Source organism: Anomaloglossus baeobatrachus, unplaced genomic scaffold (assembly GCF_048569485.1).
Source record: "Anomaloglossus baeobatrachus isolate aAnoBae1 unplaced genomic scaffold, aAnoBae1.hap1 Scaffold_383, whole genome shotgun sequence".
Taxonomy (NCBI): Eukaryota; Metazoa; Chordata; class Amphibia; order Anura; family Aromobatidae; genus Anomaloglossus; species Anomaloglossus baeobatrachus.
In genome coordinates, this window is record NW_027443172.1 from 50,126 (window position 1) to 69,230 (window position 19,105).

General features: G+C 45.5%; 1 protein-coding gene and 1 long non-coding RNA gene across 2 annotated transcripts in view; one reads left to right on the plus strand and one right to left on the minus strand.

Annotated features, from left to right (window-relative positions):
- The window catches only part of LOC142275021 (uncharacterized), a 28,584-nt gene extending 19,893 nt beyond the window's left edge, over positions 1-8,691 (plus strand). The window contains exon 2 of the mRNA XM_075332579.1: positions 8,530-8,691. Coding sequence (XP_075188694.1) covers positions 8,530-8,691 — 162 coding nt within the window. The remainder of the gene's footprint in view (positions 1-8,529) is intronic.
- A 2,885-nt stretch (positions 8,692-11,576) lies between these two features.
- LOC142275020 (uncharacterized) lies at positions 11,577-12,126 on the minus strand. The gene is made up of 3 exons (XR_012739214.1): positions 11,874-12,126; positions 11,682-11,741; positions 11,577-11,601 (listed from the first exon to the last, which is right to left on the minus strand). It is a non-coding gene; the product is annotated as an uncharacterized LOC142275020 (long non-coding RNA).
- Between the last annotated feature and the right edge of the window lie 6,979 nt (positions 12,127-19,105).

The window sequence follows — 19,105 nt, forward strand, 5'->3', positions numbered from 1 at the left end:
TGCACACAGCACTAGGGGGTACACAGCACTGAGCGGGGGGGGGCAGCAATTGGTTGAGTACTCACAGTGAGGGGGGGGAGTCACACACACAGCACAGTTTCGGGAGGCTGGTAAACCTGCTGCAGCTTTTCTGTGCCTTTATCGCAGCGTGCTGCTTGCTCCGTCCACCAGAGCACACTAGCACAGGCTGGGGATAAGCCTAGAATGGGTAAAGGAAAAGGGATTCTTCAGCTCACCTGTTGCCCGGACTGCTAGACCTTGCGGGTGCCTCGGATCCGCCGGTAAGTCCCGACCGGTTTGTGGAAGAAGGCAGAGAAGAAAAGGATGATCCGGCACTGATTCTTCTTTAAGATAAAATCTCCGTAATCTTTATTGGAAATATTAAAAGCATCGTGAAGGCCGAGGTATAAATCAATACATGGAAACTTTGCGCGTTTCGGACTACACCATAAAAACAGAAAGAGTCCTTAATCATAAGTGTTCCATGTATACCACAACATTACTAAAATAGACTGACCCGCTGGATGGGCGGAAGGGAGGGGCGGGATGTCATGATTGCATGAAAAAACAGGTGAACATCGCCGTGCATATGGACAAAAGGAACATCATACTGGGTCAATATAATCCTTAGTAAATAGTGCGTGATAAACCATAAAACATTCATTCATATGTTAATAATCATTTCAATAGAGGAGCTGACCTGAAATTGCAATAGGGCTGCAAATACAAGCCCCTATATATTCATAAGAATAGAAACGAAAAATTTCATGATACAGATAGAGCTAAAAATGAAATTAGATTATGTGGGTTAGTTACCAAAGGACCCAACCCTAGGTTGATAAGTAAATTATATGGAGATCACAAGTTAAATAAAATATAAATTTATAAGGTTCTCAACAATATTTGCAAAGTATATCAAAAAGCAGCTCCTCCAGTGAAAAACAGGGGGGGGGGAGAGGACTTGTTCAATATAAATAAGCAAGCTCCAATATGTGCATATCGTCTGACGATAAAAAGACCATAAAAAAAAAATATATATACATCAGGATGAAACATGTGTGGAGCTTGACTGAAGGAATGCTCATTACAATATGTCCGAATTATGGCATCCGTGCAGGAATGGATGAATTTCATCAAAGAATGACTAGAACAAACACATAAGCATAAAAGCACCTCATTGAATGTCAGAAAACGGATCAGAAATTATTCTATATCTATCGATCTAAAAAATAAATCGCAAATCGGAGCGATAGTTAAAGCCACCTGGGTATCTTGTATTTAGCTTCAAAATCCATTTTGCCTCTGCCAAAAGCAGGGCTTGGAACCAGTCCCCCCCACGAGGTGGTCTGGGAACAGACTCTATACCCGTGATCACTAAGGAAGAAAAATCCGCTGAATGACATTCAATGTAGTGCCTGGTCAGACCAGATAAGGAGCGTTTCTTCACCAATGCAACATAGCTTAAGGAGGTCCTGTCATGAGCTGCTGAAGGTATGCGGACGTGCTCAGAGATCCTGGTTCTAAGTGCTCTAGAGGTGCAGCCGACATAGCCCTTGCGGCATAGTGTGCACGTTGCCACATAGACCACATGTGCAGAAGCACAATTAATAAACGATCGAATTACAAAGCTTTCTCCATTATTCCCTAATAGGGATTTGGTATTGTGCATGAACCTGCAAAGGCCCCATCGGCCGGACCCACATTTATAAGACCCAGAGACACTGAGCCAGGTTCTGTTACATTTCTTAGATGTGAACATGCTGGGTGCCACAAGGTTCCCAATGGTACGAGCTCTCTTGGCTACTATATTGACCCCCGGCTGAAGAACTGAATTTAGTATGGGGTCCTGACGTAAAAGGGGGATAAAACGCTGGATGGTCTGTTTAATTTGAAAAAAATCAGTGCTAAATGGTGTTGAAAAAGTCACACGATTTCTAGATACTGAGGAAACAGGGTGATCTTCCAACCGATTGGTTCTTTTTTTTTTTTTAAATTCTTTATTTTAATGACCGACTCGAGAACATACAAAGTAACACCTGCTCCACAAAGAACAGAATAACAGATTTCAAATATTTAACATTGACATGTAGCCCACCCTTCCGCACCCCTGTACATATCTAGTCGCTGCAACTGCTCGAGTCAGGCCCAATTTAATCCTTTTATGAACCAACCCAACAAGGGTGGAATACAGAACATAGAAAGAGAGCAAAGCCCGAAAAGAGTTTAGAACAGGTTAAGAGAAAGAGCTAAAGGGGAATAGGGGGGGAGGGGAGAATAGGGGAAGATAGGGGACAAAGAAGTGAGAAGAAGGGAGAGCGAGAGAAGAAAAAAGAGGAAAGGGGGAGAGGAGAGAAAAAAAAAAAAAAAAAGGGGGGGGAGAGTGTTTCCCCAGAGCCTCACAGCAGCCGTGGAACAGAGAGTAATCTGGCGTATTCCACCGAGTGAGTGAACTCCAACCATGGGAACCAAGTCCTATGAAAATCTTCCTGTCTGTCATTGAGAGAGGATGTCAAGTCCTCCATGTGCCTTAGGTCGTTAACCCTTGAAACCCACTGTGCCAGTGTGGGGGTGGTAGAAGACTTCCAGCCAAGCGGGATGCAAGACCTGGCAGCCATTACCAGAAATCTAAGCAAAGAGCGCTTGTATCTAGGAGCCGGGAGTTCCAAAAGCTGTAAGATAAACAGTTCCGAACCCAATGTCTCAACCGTGCCGGTCACCAGTCTAATTACCTCCCTCACTTCTGACCAAAACCGTTGCAAGGAAGGGCAGGACCAAAAGATGTGCACGTAATCACCCTCCCCCGAGCCACACCTCCAGCAAACGGGGTCAACTGAGGGGAATATCCTATGAAGTCTGGTCAGGACTCTATACCACCTAGTCAGCAGTTTGAAGTTGGCCTCCAACAGTCTGGAACTGATCGAGGTTTTATGTGCCATCATTAGGACGTTGTTTCGTTGCGTGTCAGATAGAGCCGTCCCAAGGTCCCTTTCCCACTGCCGCAAATAGACCGGGGTGGGCAAATCTCCCGGGTCTGATAGCAAATTGTATGCCAGGGAAAGTGAGTGCCGCAGGGCCCCCTCTCCCAAGCACAATTTCTCGAATCTTGTGGGAGGCCCAGCATACCGGGCGAAGCAGGGAAGGGAGCTCATGAAATGCCTCAACTGCATGGCCCTCCATCTCCCCAGGGGGTCCGGAGGCAGGAGACCACAAATATCCGAAAGAGATAGCCAGTCACCCTCCCCTCCCAGCTGGTAAGCTCTGAATCTGCCCCCCTGTACCCAGCTCCGAAAAACTGGGTCCAAGAGGCCAGGACGGAAATCCGGATCTCCTATAATTGGTGACATGGGGGAAGGCAACGGCAGGAGGAGGCGCCGAACCTCGCCCCTCGAACAGCATTCCAGAGTAGCGCCAATAGTGGGGTGAGATCTCAAAGTAGACGGGAAAAAGCTTGCGACCCAAGGCATGGCCGGTAAATGTACCTCCGAGAAGCTCTGTTCCAGGGCGACCCATGGTTTCATCCTAGAGTGGTGGCACCAATCCAGAACCCTAACCATATGTGTGGCCCAGTAATATTTTTTCATATCAGGTATTCCCAGCCCTCCCCTACACTTAGGTCTGCACAGTAGGGAACGGGAAAGTCTCGCCGGCTTATTCGCCCAGATAAATTTAGTATATAGTGAGGCCAATTCCTTGAAGAAAGAGCTCGGGATCTTAATTGGCAGGGCCTGGAAGAGGTATAGAAGTCGTGGTAATATATTCATCTTCAATATTGCACATCTCCCAAACCATGTGAAAAGGCCCCTCGCCCAATTTGCGCAGTCTGTTCTAATGGACTGCAGGAGAGGGAGATAATTCAGCTTATATAGTTGGCTAGTGTCCGCTGCCAGCTGGACCCCCAGGTACCTCAGAGAGTGATTAGCCCACTTAAACCCGAACGCAGATTGTAGCGAAATAACATGATCTTGGGGGAGAGATACATTCATAGCCTCCGATTTTGACATGTTAATTCTAAAATTAGAAAGAGAGGAGTATGTTTCCAGCTCTCTCAGTAGATTGGGCAGGGAGACCCGAGGGTTGGTAATAAAGAAAAGTAAGTCGTCCGCGTACGCCGCAATTTTGTAGGTGGAACCAGCAACTATAGGGCCGGAAATGTCAATGTTATGAATATAGCACCAATTCAGAACCAGTAGGTATTAGAAAAGAATTCCAACATGTACAACTTATATAGATCTAGCAACATGTGATAATAAAACTTAACCTTTAATTGGGTTATTTAAAATAAATATACAAACTGTGATCCAAACACCATTTAAAACCTGGAAATGATGGGACCAATGTGTGCTGCGTGTATCTATGGCACCATCATTTACAGAAAAAGGGGAACGGGTAACGTTCACCTAGATGAACAACACCGGAGATGTAATGAGTTTTTCAACACACAAAAAGCTGATGTGGTATCGCTGATTAGACAGATGCTGTGTAAGTGCAGCCTTCAAAGATAAATGTATACACAAGAAGTAGCATGCCACTCAACAGACAGAATGTTGTCACTCAGCGTCATCAACACCAGACCAAAAATAGTGTGAATGTCCCACTATAGAGCTAAGCTAGTGTGATACGCTCTATCAGGGGACAACCAAACATATGCACCATGACATGCGGTGCCCAGGAAATAATGACCTCATAATACCTGTACCATGCTCTATACAAACAACGGCAGGGGTCAGGGACAATAGGATGTCATATACAGTGCAATATTAGGACCACTTAAAGTGGAACCATCTCACCCAGTCTTTTTGTCGGTGAGGTGTCGTCCTTCTCCAGTGCTGCTTAGTCCAACTACCGGCACTTGGGGAGCAGTGGCTTGGTCACTGGCCCTGTCTGGGATACAACTGACCCTAAGATAATCCACAAAAACTCCCGCCCTTACAAGGGCAGTCCACAGCTGGCCCTGTTGTGGCTGACCCTAATATCCATCAAGCAGGTGACTTCCGACGCGTTTCACAACGACTGCTCATCAGGGGAGGCTTGAAACACCTGAAAATCGTGGTTATGGCTCAGGCTTAGAGCTCAAACCTATGTGGCCTGGTATCATTCCTGTCAATGTTACCTCTAATTCGGCTAAGCAGGGGTTCCAGGGTCAGGATAAAGATCAGGGGTGAGAGGGGGCATCCCTGCCTTGTGCCGTTAAGAATGGGAAATCTATCTGAAAGGAGACCGTTCACCCAGACCGTTCACCCTGACCGCGGCAGAGGGGTTACTATACAGAGAGCATATCCACCTGAGCATCATCCTCCCCAACCCCACCTCCCACAGAACCTCCTCCATGAATATCCAATTGACTCTGTCGAACGCTTTTTCTGCGTCGGTCGACAGGAGCATCAGGGGCAACCCTTCCGAATTAGCCCTGTGGATTAAGTTCAGCGCCTTAGTGGTGTTGTCCCTCGCTTCCCTTCCCATCATGAACCCAGCCTGGTCCGGGTTGACAATCCCCCCCAGCAATGGAGAGAGTCTCTCTGATAATATTCTGGTGAAGAGCTTCAAGTCTGTGTTGAGGAGGGAGATGGGTCGGTAACTAGAACAAGAGGTAGGGTCTTTACTCTCTTTAGGGATGACTACTATATTAGCGGCCAAAGAGTCTCTCGGCAAGTGGACCTTTTCGGAGAGTGAGATATTGTTAAAGGCAGAGAGAAATGGGGGAGCAGCATGGAGCCCATCTTTTTGTAGTAAAGCAGGGGGAAGCCATCTGGGCCAGGGGCCTTACCAGTGGGGGAATTTTTAATTGCAGCCCAGTACTCCTCCTCTGAGATGGGTCTTTCCAGGGCATCCGCAACCGATTGGTTCTGGTCCTATTCTCAACAATAGAAGAGGCCCTGTTCAAAGTCCGATCAGGATACCCCCTCCCACTGAGTCTCTCTCTAATGCGGACAGCTTCACAACGATAGGAAGCTTCAGATGAGCATAAACGCTTCGCTCGTAAGAGCTCACCCACAGGTAAATTCTGTAAGGTGTGGGGCATGTGACAGCTACTCGCATGGAGAGAGGTATTGCCACAAATAGGCTTCCTATACAGAACAGAATGAATGGAACCAGTCAAGGGGTCGCCAGATAGCAGGATGTCCAGGAAGGGAGCTGAGTCCATATATAGGTTCATGGTAAATCTCAAATTGAGAGGGTTGTTGTTAAAATGTGCATTGACGGCTTCCATGGCCTCCTGGGGGATATCAAAATCTCCTGTATTACATATCAAAACTTGATCATCAATATATCTTGCATACCAAATAATGGTATGCAACAATGGATTATCACTTGTATAGATATATTTCTCTTCCCAGTAGGCCATGTAAATATTAGCCAATGCACATGAAAAACATGCCCCCATAGGACAACCGGCTATCTGGAGATAAAATGTTAAGTTAAACTGGAAAAAATTGTGGGTCAACAGAAAACCTGTTGTCATGAGAATGAATTCTTTGAGGACATCGTCAAATGAGCTGTATTTATTTAGATGAAAATACAGAGCCTGTAAGGCTTCCCTATACGGTATGCTAGGATATAATGAGACCACGTCGCTTATTATCCAAAAAGAACCACTCGTCCAGGACATCTCCAAATCCTGTAAGAGACTCTTTGTGTCTCTAATATGACCAATAGTACGTTTCATGAGCGGCTGGATATAATGATCTAGCCAGTCACTCAGATTGCTGGTTAGAGACCCAGTGCTGGCTACTATGGGTCTCAATGGGGGAGGGAAAGTGCCCTTATGGACCTTGGGAAGGCCTTGAAAAATGAGACACACCAGAGAGTCGACAAAAAGATATTCGTGGACCTTTTCATTAAGAACTCCCCATTGAAAACCTTGTGAGAAGAGGACCCGTAACTTTGAGGAAAAATCAGATGTGGGATCGCAAGGCAATTGCCTGTAAGTGGATTTATCACTCAATATGGTATTAATCTCTCTTTCATACAGTTTGCTGTCCAGCACTACTACTGAGCCCCCCTTGTCCGCCCCCCGGACCACAATGTGACTATTGTCCTTCAGATCTTTAAGTGCTCTTTTTTCAGAGGATGACAAATTGTCCTGAATCTGGGGTTTCATCAAGAGTATATTTCTGACCTCCGATTCTATAAGGTCCTGGAACGTGTCCATAACAGGAACCCTGGAGGCAATAGGATAAAAACTCGGGTTCTTATTGACAAAAGGAGAAGGTTCAGATATACCCGTACAGGTGTCACTTAGTTCTTGTAAGTGCGTAACCGCAATCTGTTCCCTCAAATTCCAAAATAGGGGGACATGAGTAGAATTGTTGGTCGGAGGATCAGGTGAGTTGGGCCTATCAGTATTGTCCGCATCAGTATTGGAAAAATGTCTTTTTATTGTGAGATTCCTGACAAACCTATTAACATCTCTAAAGCTGGTGTCACACATAACGACGACGACAACGACGTCGCTGCAACGTCACCATATTCTGTGACGTTGCAGCGACCATAGATAATCGTTAGTAAGCTGTCAAACATGCTAAATAAAGCAGCGACGGAGCAGAGATCATAGCGACGTCGACGGTCGTTGTGTGGTTTCAGACATGTCATTGCACGACGAGTCAGAGGTGTGGTTTTAACCCCTAGATACGGTTTGCGTTATCTCTTTTCACGCCCCTCTGTTCCTATTGGTGATCGCTACAGCGCTTTGCGTTGTCTTTCTTCACGCCCCTCTGTTCCGATTGGTCATCACTACAGCGTCGCCTGATTGGGTGACCGTATCAAACAAAAGACGACGCAGTAGCGCTTCCATTCACTCTACCTGAGCTTTTTCAGAACGCAGTTTGCTGCAGTGATTCTTTCAATTTGTTGATTTCGTCTTGGATTTTTAATATTCTCCTGACTTAAAGGTAAGTAATTTTGGGCAGTATTATACCAATATTCTAGTACATCGTGACATTAATATAGCAACTGTATTCTTGTATATTGGGGCAGTATTATAGTTATATTTATCTATGTACATAGGGGGAAGTATTATAGCTTTTCTATTCCTGTACATAGGAATATATATATATATATATATATATATATATATATATATATATAAAAATAAATATATATATGGGGCCAGTATTATAGCAATTATATTCTTGAACATATAGCTATTTTCTACATATATATATATATATATATATATATATAGGTATATATGTATATATATTTATATATTCAATACCGCTGTACATATAGTTATGTTCTTGTACATAGGGGCAGTATTATAGTAGTTATATTTTTGTACATAGGGGCAGTATTATAGTAGTTATATTCTTGTGCATAGGGGCAGTATTATAGTAGTTAAATTCTTGTATATAGGGGGCAGTATGATAGTAGTTATATTCTTGTACATAGGGGGCCGTATTATAGTAGTTATATTATTGGACATAGGAGCAGTATTAAAGTAGTTGTACGTAGGTGGCAGTATTATAGCAGCTATATTCTTGTGCTTAGTTTATAACAATGTAGTAATACATTAATTTCCTTTTTTTTCAGATGTCTTCCAACAAACAAGAATTTATAAGGGAGATGATTGATATGTATCGATCCCTGCCTTGTTTGTGGAAGATTAAGTCTGTCGATTATAGCAATCGATACAAGAAAAAGCAGGCCTATGAGCAGCTTGTTGAATTGTTCCAGAGGCATAACCCTACTTAGACCATTACGACTGAGATTGTGCGAAAGAAAATCCAGGGTCTTCGCACCGTTTATAAAAAGGAACTAAATAAGGTGGAGAAGGCCAGCAAATCTGGTGCCGGAACGGAGGAACTTTACGTTCCAAAGCTTTGGTACTACGATTTGCTGGCCTTCATAAGAGACCAAGAGGTACCACGTACAATAACATCGCTGTCCTTTGGTCCCGGAACACAGCCTGAGGTCCGGTCTGACACCACAGTTGGAGATGTAAGTACCTTTGTGAAACTTTTGATGTACATGGCATTATTTAATTGAAAATAGTTACTACGGTTTTCTATGATTACTGTTGCAGATTTCAAAATGTATCCCTTCCAGTTCAGATAAGTATACTCCTTTACTAGTTTCTCCACACTCTATTTTCATACCATGTAATGACATTTCATATCTTGTAGTACTAGTCTGCCCCTCCCATTAGTTTCCAGTGCATGTGTATCCCTGTGCCTGTTGCTCATGATATCTGAGTTTAACATCATTTTTATTGTTCCGCAGGATCGTTGTGAAGCTGGGCCAATAGCGACAGGTGGTGATGATGAAATTGCCGGGACTTCCGAGGAGACCGCAGAAGCTCCATTACCGCGGCGGATCTCCTCAACCCGTAAGAGGCAGCCGAACAACACATCATCAACAGACCTTATGGATATGGCGAAGAAAATCCTGGAGCAGCACAGCAGACCATCCATTTGCGGATTTGCCCAGCTTACGGATGAAAGACTCCGTAAGCTGGATGACAAACAAAGAGGTCATGTCGAAAGGGTCATGCTGGAGGCCCTCAACAAGGTGGCATTGGGGAAACTGACAGACTCCTCAAAAGTGTGCGAAGTAGATCATCAACAACACTCTTCATGGAACCAAGTGCCATGGATGAGGATGGAGCCTCGACCGCACCTCCAGCATGACCCCCCCGCACAGTATCCCATGTTCCCCCCAATGAACCAATTTTTCAGCCCACAGAGGCAACATTTAAATGACTCTAGTAACCAATATCAAAATTTATAGTTTTTGTTTTTTGTTATAATATTTATGCTGTTTTTGTTGTTGTTTAAGCAATGTTAGGGAATTGTAATAAAAAATGTCTTTGATTTCAAACTTTTGTACAGCTTTCATGAATTCTGCATAACATTATTCACGGGGTAAAGGGCTGGGTGGAGGTCAGGGTCGCCATCATGGCACAACTCTACAGATGCACATATATAATGTGTGTGTGTGGGTGTTTTTTTTTTAATTAAGAATGTTTTTGTGGGTTCTTTATTTTAAAGCTGTGGTGGGGAACATAGTGCTCTCCCTGCTGCCTTATAGTGCTGTCACCTAATGCTCTCCGAGCTGCCTTCTAGTGCTGTCACTGTCAGTGCTGTTTGTGTTATGCCACCTACAGCTCTTTGTGCTGCCACCTATTGCTGTGTTGCCCAGGGATTGGGGGGGAAATGAGATCCTGGCCAAGGGGTTACTTCTGCAGGTATCCCGGTGTCGTGACCCGGTCTGTAATGTCAAGCTCCCAAAAAAGAGGGGGATTAGGTAGGGGGAATTGTCTGTCACGCCACCCGTGGGTTGCGTTGATAAGGTGGTGGCACCGCCACTGCCTCTGGGGACCGTGCCCGGGACTGATGGTGTGGGGCAGCTAGGTGGGATACCCTCCACGGGTAGGGGGATTTATAGTCCCAGGGCCCAATTGGGAGAGGTAGTTTGTAGAGTGACGGGTACAGTCCTCGCCTTGTACCGGGTGGTGCAGGAGTACTCACAGTATAAACCAATAACTAACCCCAGTCCAGTAATTAACCAAGTTGCTGGTAACAGGTGCCAACGGCCCGCTGCTGTGAAGACGGGTCCCACACCCGTGTGTGTAATTCAGGTGATCTTTTCCTGCCCGAGGTATGTGTCTTCTTTTCACACTGGTCCGTACTGGGTCCCGACAGCTGGCACCCCTCTCCTGGTCCACTTCGGGTCCCACAAGAGGCTGGCCCATTCCTGAGGCCGTGAGTACCACTCACCCCAGCCCCACACAGGGGCTGCTTATGTGACGCCCTGGACTAGCCAGGTGGTCTCAGAGGTAACATCACACACACACACCCTCCCCTGGACAGTCAAGATCATTGAAAAAAAAAAAAACCTTGTTGCCACTGTACAGTCTTGATGTCCTCCTGTTTTCGTGGGGAGGGGGTGAGTGGGGTCTGATTGGCTGGTGTGTGTTTGTGTGTGGGAACCTCCCCAAGGGAGAGTTAAATCAGCATCAATAACATGTATGCAGACCTCTGTAACACCCAGGTTTTGCCAGGGCGGCACAGTGCTCTTTGTGCTGCCAACTACTGCTCAGGGTGATGTATATGCCCCATACTCTTAAGGGATGTATATGACGCAGCCTCTCCTGGGATGTATATGCCTCAGTGTTTCCTGTGATGTATATGCCCTAGCTTCTCCTGTGTTGTGTATGCCCCCAGCCTCTCCAGACCAAGACAAACATGGAAATGTAGTGGTGAGAATCAAAATGATCCATCTCACCGAACATCACAGTCTCTCCAGCCACCACTCTGGGGCTGATTTTATTAATTATTTTAACAAATATAGCCTGGTCGTGTTCAAGTTGATAATTTGGTGTGGCCCCCGTTGGTTGGTAGAAAATTCCAAATGGTCCCCGGCAGTAAATAGGTTCCCAAACCCTGTTTGAAAGTTTTGTCCAAAAATGTAAGCAACAGCGAAAATAAACTAGAAAGATTTATGTGACATACAAAACAAAAAAAAACATTTAAATCACAAACATTCACATTTAGTGGCCCTGCTGTTGGGCTGCCAAAAACTGTTCCAGCATCTCCCCATGACGCCGGACGGCTTCTGACAAACGCCGTTGTGATTCCACCAGGTCCTGTAGTGTGGGGATTTCTGTGGAGGGAATGGGAAAAGTTAACCATCCTTGTTCCAACATCGAACTGTCAGGTATATGTTTTTGGTTGACCACTTACGGTTCTGGGGTTCATCACCTTCTTCCTCTGAGGCGCTGATGGCCCAACCAGATCCTGTGGCTAGGGAACACAAATCAAATATTAGTACACGACAGCCCACCATCATTTAAACATCCCTGTATCCTTTACAACTTGTAGGGACACCATGTTATGTGCATAAATTACAGGAAGGGTAGCCTGCACAAAACTCACCAACTGATGCGGGGGAGAAGGCATCGTTAGAAGGAGAAGTATGGGGAGACAGGGTAGAAGGTGGTGATGGGGTTGAAGGAAGAGATGGGGTTGCAGCAGGTGATGGGGTTGGAGAAGGAGAGGGTGTCCCAGCAGGCGCAGCAGGCGGAGGTGGTGGATCTGCAGCAGGAGATGGTGGAGCCGGCGGGGATGGTGGATCCGCAGCAGGAGATGGTGGAGCTGGCGGAGATGGTGGATCCACAGCCGGAGAGGGTGGAGATGGTGGAGCTGCCTGTGCAGCTGGAGGTGGTCCTAGGTATAGGAGAAAACTTTTATTGAGCGCATAACTCCAGGCCACTATGGCTTACGCCTACTTTACACCATACAATTCTGCATACGATATCGTATGTGATGTGACACGCCCCCATCTTATGTGCGACAACTGAAATTTGTTGACCGTGTCGCACCTATGCTTTGTTCCTGTCACAAGTACTTACCCTTCTATACGACCATCCATACGTAAGAAGCGGGACGCAGGTAAGTTGCAGTTCATCATTCCCGGGGTGTCACACACTGCGATGTGTGCTGCCTCGGGAACATTGAGCAACCAGACGTTCAATTTTTAGTAATTGAACGACGTGTATGCGATGAACGGTTATTCGTTTAATCGTAATCGCATGTAGGTTTTACAGACTACAATATCTCTAACGATGCCGGATGTGCATCACTTACAACGTGACCCCGCCGACACATCGGTAGATATATTGTAGCATGTAAAGCCCGTGTATAGCCTGCTTTTTTACATATGTTTGACAAACCTTTTTCTAGGGGCACCAGACACATGGGGACCACTTGCCTCAAAGCAGCAAACATGCTGCATTCATTGGAAAAACAAGGCACAAAAATCAATCACTTAAATTATTCTATTTTATTCTGTTCTGTAAATAGTATAACATATGGCTTGTACTCAAGGCTTCTAATGTCACTCTGATATGCACCGAGATAACAATGATAATCAGAGATGCAAATGCAAAGAGAAAATAAACCCATTATACCCCAGGAGCATTGAAGTTTTGAGGTATCCGAAATTTACCTATGATCAAGTTAGATAATTAGCTCCTTTTCGCCACCTTGACCCTCTGATATGCACACTAGATATCTTGGTATAATGTAATTATTTTCTTTAGATATGCACTGAGATAACAATGATAATCAGGTCAATGGACAATACTCCAAACGCGATTACACAGCATGGTTTATTGCGAAATGGTTTTTGTAAAGACTGGCACAGTGTTGATCAAATCCTAATATATGCAAAGAGTAAATAATCCCATTACCCCAGGAGCATTGAAGTTTTTAGGTATCTGAAATTTACCTATGATCAAGTTTGCATACCATACCTTTTACAAAGGATAATTAGCTCTTTTTCGCCACCTTGTCCCTCTGATATGCACACTAGATATCTCGGTATAATGTGATTATTTTCTTTGCAATATATTGCATTTGAACTACACTGTGCTTTCCAAACAACCTTGTTCTAATCGCGTTTGGAGCATTGTCCAGTCATCTGACTATCCTTCTTATCTCGTTGCATATCTGAGTGAGCAAGTTTAGAAGCCATATGTGTGTGTATATTTCTAGTTCATATGTTTCAGAAATAAATCCCCTCCTTTGGGTCCTCGCCAAACTACCTCATATTTTACACAATTGTATTATTATTCTTTGTAAATTTTATATAAATTAAGATTTTTTTTTTTTATTTTAATGATTGGTCATTGGCATTTTGTGCCATGTTTTTCCAATTGTAATCACTGGGTCACCAGTGTCGGGGAAGAATATCACAGTTAATGTCCATGTTATGAAAGTATGTATGCTGCATTCATTGCTGCACTTATGCATGCGTGGGGAGTGGGTGACAGGTCCTCGATAACTTGTTCAGCACCCATGTGTTCTATTATTTTTGTTTTACTGATTTTTTTCAATACCTTTCATTTTTCCACCAGACAGAACTTTTCAGATTTTTCAGTCAATGTTCCCATATGTTTTCTGCGGGAACCTCACACCACTTTTTATTGCTGTAAGCTGCGTCCAACACCATTAAAGGGGGCTTGACACACTACGACATCGCAAATATAAGTCGATGGCATCACGGAATTCTTGACGCACAACCGGCCGCATTAGCGATGCCGTCTGTTGCGTGTGACTCCGATGAGCGATTTTGCATCGTTGAAAAAACGTGCAAAAACGCTAATCGGCGACATGGGTGTCCATTCTCAAAAATCGTGAATGCAGCAGTAACGAAGTTGTTCCTCATTCCTGCGGCAGCACACATCGCTGCGTGTGACGCCACAGGAACGAGGAAGCTCCCCTTCCATGCCTCCCGGCCACATTGCGGAAGGAAGGAGGTGAGCGGGATATTACGTCCCGCTCATCTCCGCCCCTCCACTGCTATTGGGCGGCGGTTCATTGACGTGGCTGTGACGCCGCACGGACCGCCACCCTTAGAAAGACACCGTCGCCGGACAGGTAAGTATAGGTGACGGCTCTGGGCGATGTTGTGCCCGTGCCGGGCAGCGATTTGCCCGTGCCGCACAACAGATGGGGTCGGGTACCCACAGTAGCGATATCGGGACCGATATCGCAGTGTGTAAAGTAGCCTGTAGGCCAGGGGTGGGCAATTAATGTTCCCATGGGGCCGCATGAGAAATTGGGATGGTTTTAGAGGGCCGGACTAATATAATTAACTCAGTTTTAACCAATACTGTATATAGCATATATACTATCCTTCATACACAAACAGTAAGTTACGGACTGTGTGACCCCTCGTGGCCCTGCATGCACACCTATCCTTTTTTTCTCTGGCAGCACAGGTGTCACACGGATCGCACACTGATGTGATCTGTGTGACATCAGTGTGACAAATACCAGAGAAAACACGGGTCTTTTTAATAAAAAGATTTTCTATATTTACCTCTCTCCAGCGCTGCTGTCTCTGGCTCTGCTGCCTCCCGCTCCTTATCGATGGTAATTATACTCACTGAATATTCACTGCAGTGAGCAGCTGGAAGCAGGGACAGTGCTGGGGACCGCATCGCTGGGTGAGTATACAGGTGTGTGTGTATGTTGAGAACCTGGAAGCCGGAGCATCTCGGGGACTCGTCACAGTTCCCAATGAACTCTGATGAACCCATGAAGCTGTAGCGTGGGTGTCGCAGGATGGTCATCAAAGTTCATTGGAAACTCTGATGACCTCCTGGAGGCCACTGTGCTTGCAGAATACTCACCTGTCCCTGCGTTGATGCCCTCAACGGTGCTGTGCCCGGTGCTGTCATCGCGCCGCTCCGGCTTCCAGGTCCTGAGTGCGGTGAATAATCAATGAATGAGCAGTGGTCAGGAGCGGGAGGCAGCAGAGCTGAAGAAAGCAGGTAAATATGGAAAATCTTTTTATTTCACAGACTCGTGTTTTCGCCGGTACCTGACACATGTATGCAAACAGGTACCGGAGAAATGCAATCAGGCCCTGTAATGGCGGAATGGCGCTGCAGGGGGCGGGGAGAGAGCACATGGTACCACTCGCAGTTACGGGCTTTACTCTCTGCACGCACGCACACATACATACACACACGCTATAGACATATATACACAAACAATCCCCATATACTACATCACTACACCCCCATATACACCTGTAATATACATCACTACACCCCTATATCCACCTGTAATATACATCACTACACCCGGGCTCCCGCTGACATCCTTCTTCTCTTGTACGGCTCCCCGCTGAGCTGCCTCCTCTCTCCGTACGGGGTCCGGCTGCTGCATCTTCTTCTCCTGCCGGGGCGGGAACTTTTCAAATGACACACACGCGCGCCGTACTGACGACATCAGGGCGCGTGCGTGTGTGTCACAGGGAAAGTGTCGGCAGGAAACAGAGAACAGATTCCTGTCTTCCGCTGCTGCACTGTGCGGTGCTGCAGTATCAGTCCTCTGTTCCCTGCCGGCACGCAGCGTGTGATGAGGGCAATCTGACCACAGGCCGCCCGGAGCCTGGAGCTCTGGACAACACGTCAGATTGCCCTCATCAGTGACCGGCCAGCAAGGATGCCCGGAGCCAGGCGGGCCGGTCACAGAGAGTAGGCGGGCCGGATGTGGCCCGCGGGCCGCCCCTTGCCCAGGTATGCTCTAGGCCATAAAAGGTGATCCTACAATATATTTTTGGGGATATTAGATTTAACATGTTTACTAAATGGTAACACCGATGTTTAGATCCATGATCCATGAACCATAAAGCCATGGGTTGTTCATGGGTAAACAAAACCGAACCGGACCAAAGCCGCTAAACAGCACTCACCATGACGCCTCTCGATGTCTGCTCGGATGCTGGCGAGGAGATCACTGGATTTATAGCGCAGGTCTGCCAGTTTCTTCCTAATTTGGGTTGTGGATCGCTCCACCCCAAATCGACGGGCCAGGCCTCTACTAATTAGCCTCAGCACAGCCTGCTTATGAAGCATGGGATGGTCATGCTGTGCCTCGCAGAAATAGTCTTTTTTGACCATCATTTTTACTAAATAACGGACCTCCACAGGCCCCCATGGAGAACTGCGACTCCTAGCCGCCATGTTCCCGCCTCTGAGCATTAACAGAACATGTACGCCGCCCAACAGACTTCAAAGGCGACGTGAGCAACGTCATCACGTCACGTTCTGAACAACGTCGCAATAGCGATCCCGCTAGCGGTCTCGTTATCAACGAGCCGCTCGAACCGCGTCACAGTAGCGTTCCCGTTCGTGAAACTAGCGGTCTGAATAAAGCTATCACAGAGTCACAGTAGCGTTCCCGTTCGTGAAACTAGCGGTCTGAATAAAGCTAGCACAGAGTCACAGTAGCGTTCCCGTCTGCGATCCCGGCTGTAACCGAGTCAGATAGCAAAAGGCATAGATAGCACTTAAATCTTTGATTTATGTTTGTGTATTGGATTTTTGTGTTATGGAATTATGGAATGTAAAGTTATGGAATATTCTTGTACATAGGGGCAGTATTATAGTAGTTATATTCTTGTACATAGGAGGCAGTATTATAATAGTTATATTCTTGTACATAGGGGCAATATTATAGTACTTATATTCTTGTACATAGGGGGCAGTATTAAAGTATTTATATTCTTGTGCATAGGTGGCAGTATTATAGTAGTTATATTCTTGTACATAGGGGGCAGTATTAAAGTATTTATATTCTTGTGCATAGGTGGCAGTATTATAGTAGTTATATTCTTGTGCATAGGGGCAGTATTAAAGTATTTATATTCTTGTGCATAGGTTGCAGTATTATAGTAGTTATATTCTTGTACATCGGGGCAGGTGGGACACCACCGCTGTTGTTGTTGGGCACCCAGGGGAGAGGTAGTGGCAGCTGGATGTTAACCCCTCCGCGGGTAGGGAGGGTTGTCCCGGGGCCCAATGACTTTTTGCTGGGTATAGCAATGGCATAAAGTGTTAGTGGTATCATTTTGATTTACAAATCTATTATGGGAAGGAGAATAGAGCGGACATGCAATTATACTCGATGGGGTATCGGTACAGAGGACCTAAATGGTTGTTGGTACAAATGGCAGTCAATGTAATAAAAGTCATCAACCATAATAGTATATATAACATTTTATTGAACAAATGCAAACATTATAAAATTCAGAAAGATTAAAATAAAACGGACAACAAAAATATATTATTAAAAAAACAGTATAGACAGCAAAATGCTCAGTAGGCCTCTATAACATCTGTTGCTGCCAACTTACAGCACCAGGACCGTTAAAATATTGGCAGTAGTTTTCTCGGCAGGCCTTCGCATCATCCTTGTTTCTGCCATGTATGACCGGTTGAAGGCCTGCGATTGCGGGAGCGTTAGCACGCCACTCACCAAGAACCACTTCCCCATTTGTTGGTTCCACAGAGTCCATGAAACCAGGCGGACTGTACGCATTTACATCTTGACGACGAAGGAAGTTGTGCAGCGTGCAACAGGCCAAAACAACAGAGTCTATTGATTGTAGCTTTAGGTTAATCGGAGTGTGGAAAAGTCTGAAGCGGTTGGCCATGATCCCGAAGGCATTTTCTACTACCCGACGTGCCCTTGACAAGCGGTAATTGAAAATGCGTCTTTCCTGCGTAAGAGCGTTTTGTGGAAACGGTTTTAGAAGATTGGCATGAAGTGGGAAGGCTTCATCGCCGACAAAAACAAAATTAAGGTTTCCTGTGGTCTCAGAGTTGGGTGGCAAGTGCAGGGCACCGTTCTGCAAATGCTCACCAAATGCTGTGTGCTCCAAAACACCACCATCAGAAACCCTGCCGTTCATGCCAACATCGACATTTATGAATTCATAGTTTGCATTAACAAGGGCCATCATTATGAGGCTGAAATAGCCCTTGTAATTGTAAAAATAGGATCCGCTGTTCCGTGGTTGCGTGATGCGCACATGTTTTCCATCCAAAGCCCCACCACAGTTTGGGAACTGCCAGAGCTGCTCAAAATCCTTGGCAATTTTATTCCATGCCTCCACTGTTTTAGGAAATTGATTATTGCTGCGTAGACTGCGAACAATTGCATTACATGTCTCAGGAATTATTACGCTAAGCAGGGACCTTGAAACAGCAGCAGAAAAATGCAAGTCTTGGAGGGAGCGTCCTGTGGCCAGGAATCGCAGTGTGACTGCCAATCTTTCATCTGGGGGGACGGCAGCACGCATCTTTGTATCCTTTCGTTGAATGAGTGGCGTAACTCTTTCCAGTAACATTTTGAAGGATTCCTCTGACATCCGCAGATAGTTGCGGAAATCATGAGGATCCTTCTCCTGCAGCTCTCTGATAAGTTGCATGTGTGAGAATTCGGACCTCCTCTGCAGCCACTCTCTGGTCCACATGTGACGCTTTCGCTTTGAACGCCTCTCTAGCATCCGTGCCTCATCTTGTCGCTGAGCTTCCTCCACCAGCATTGCAGCAACTACAACAGCACACTGCATATCATCCATGATGTTCAAACTGTAAAAATAATACGAAATAAGAGAATTTTCAACAATATGTATGTATATTCCTATATACCGGAATATAAAAGCTAAAATACTTCCAGCTATGTAAATAAATTAATATAACAACTATAATACTGCACCCTATATACAAGAATATAAGTACTATAATACTGCCCCCTATATGCAACAATATAACAACTATAAAACTGCCCACTATATACAAGAATCT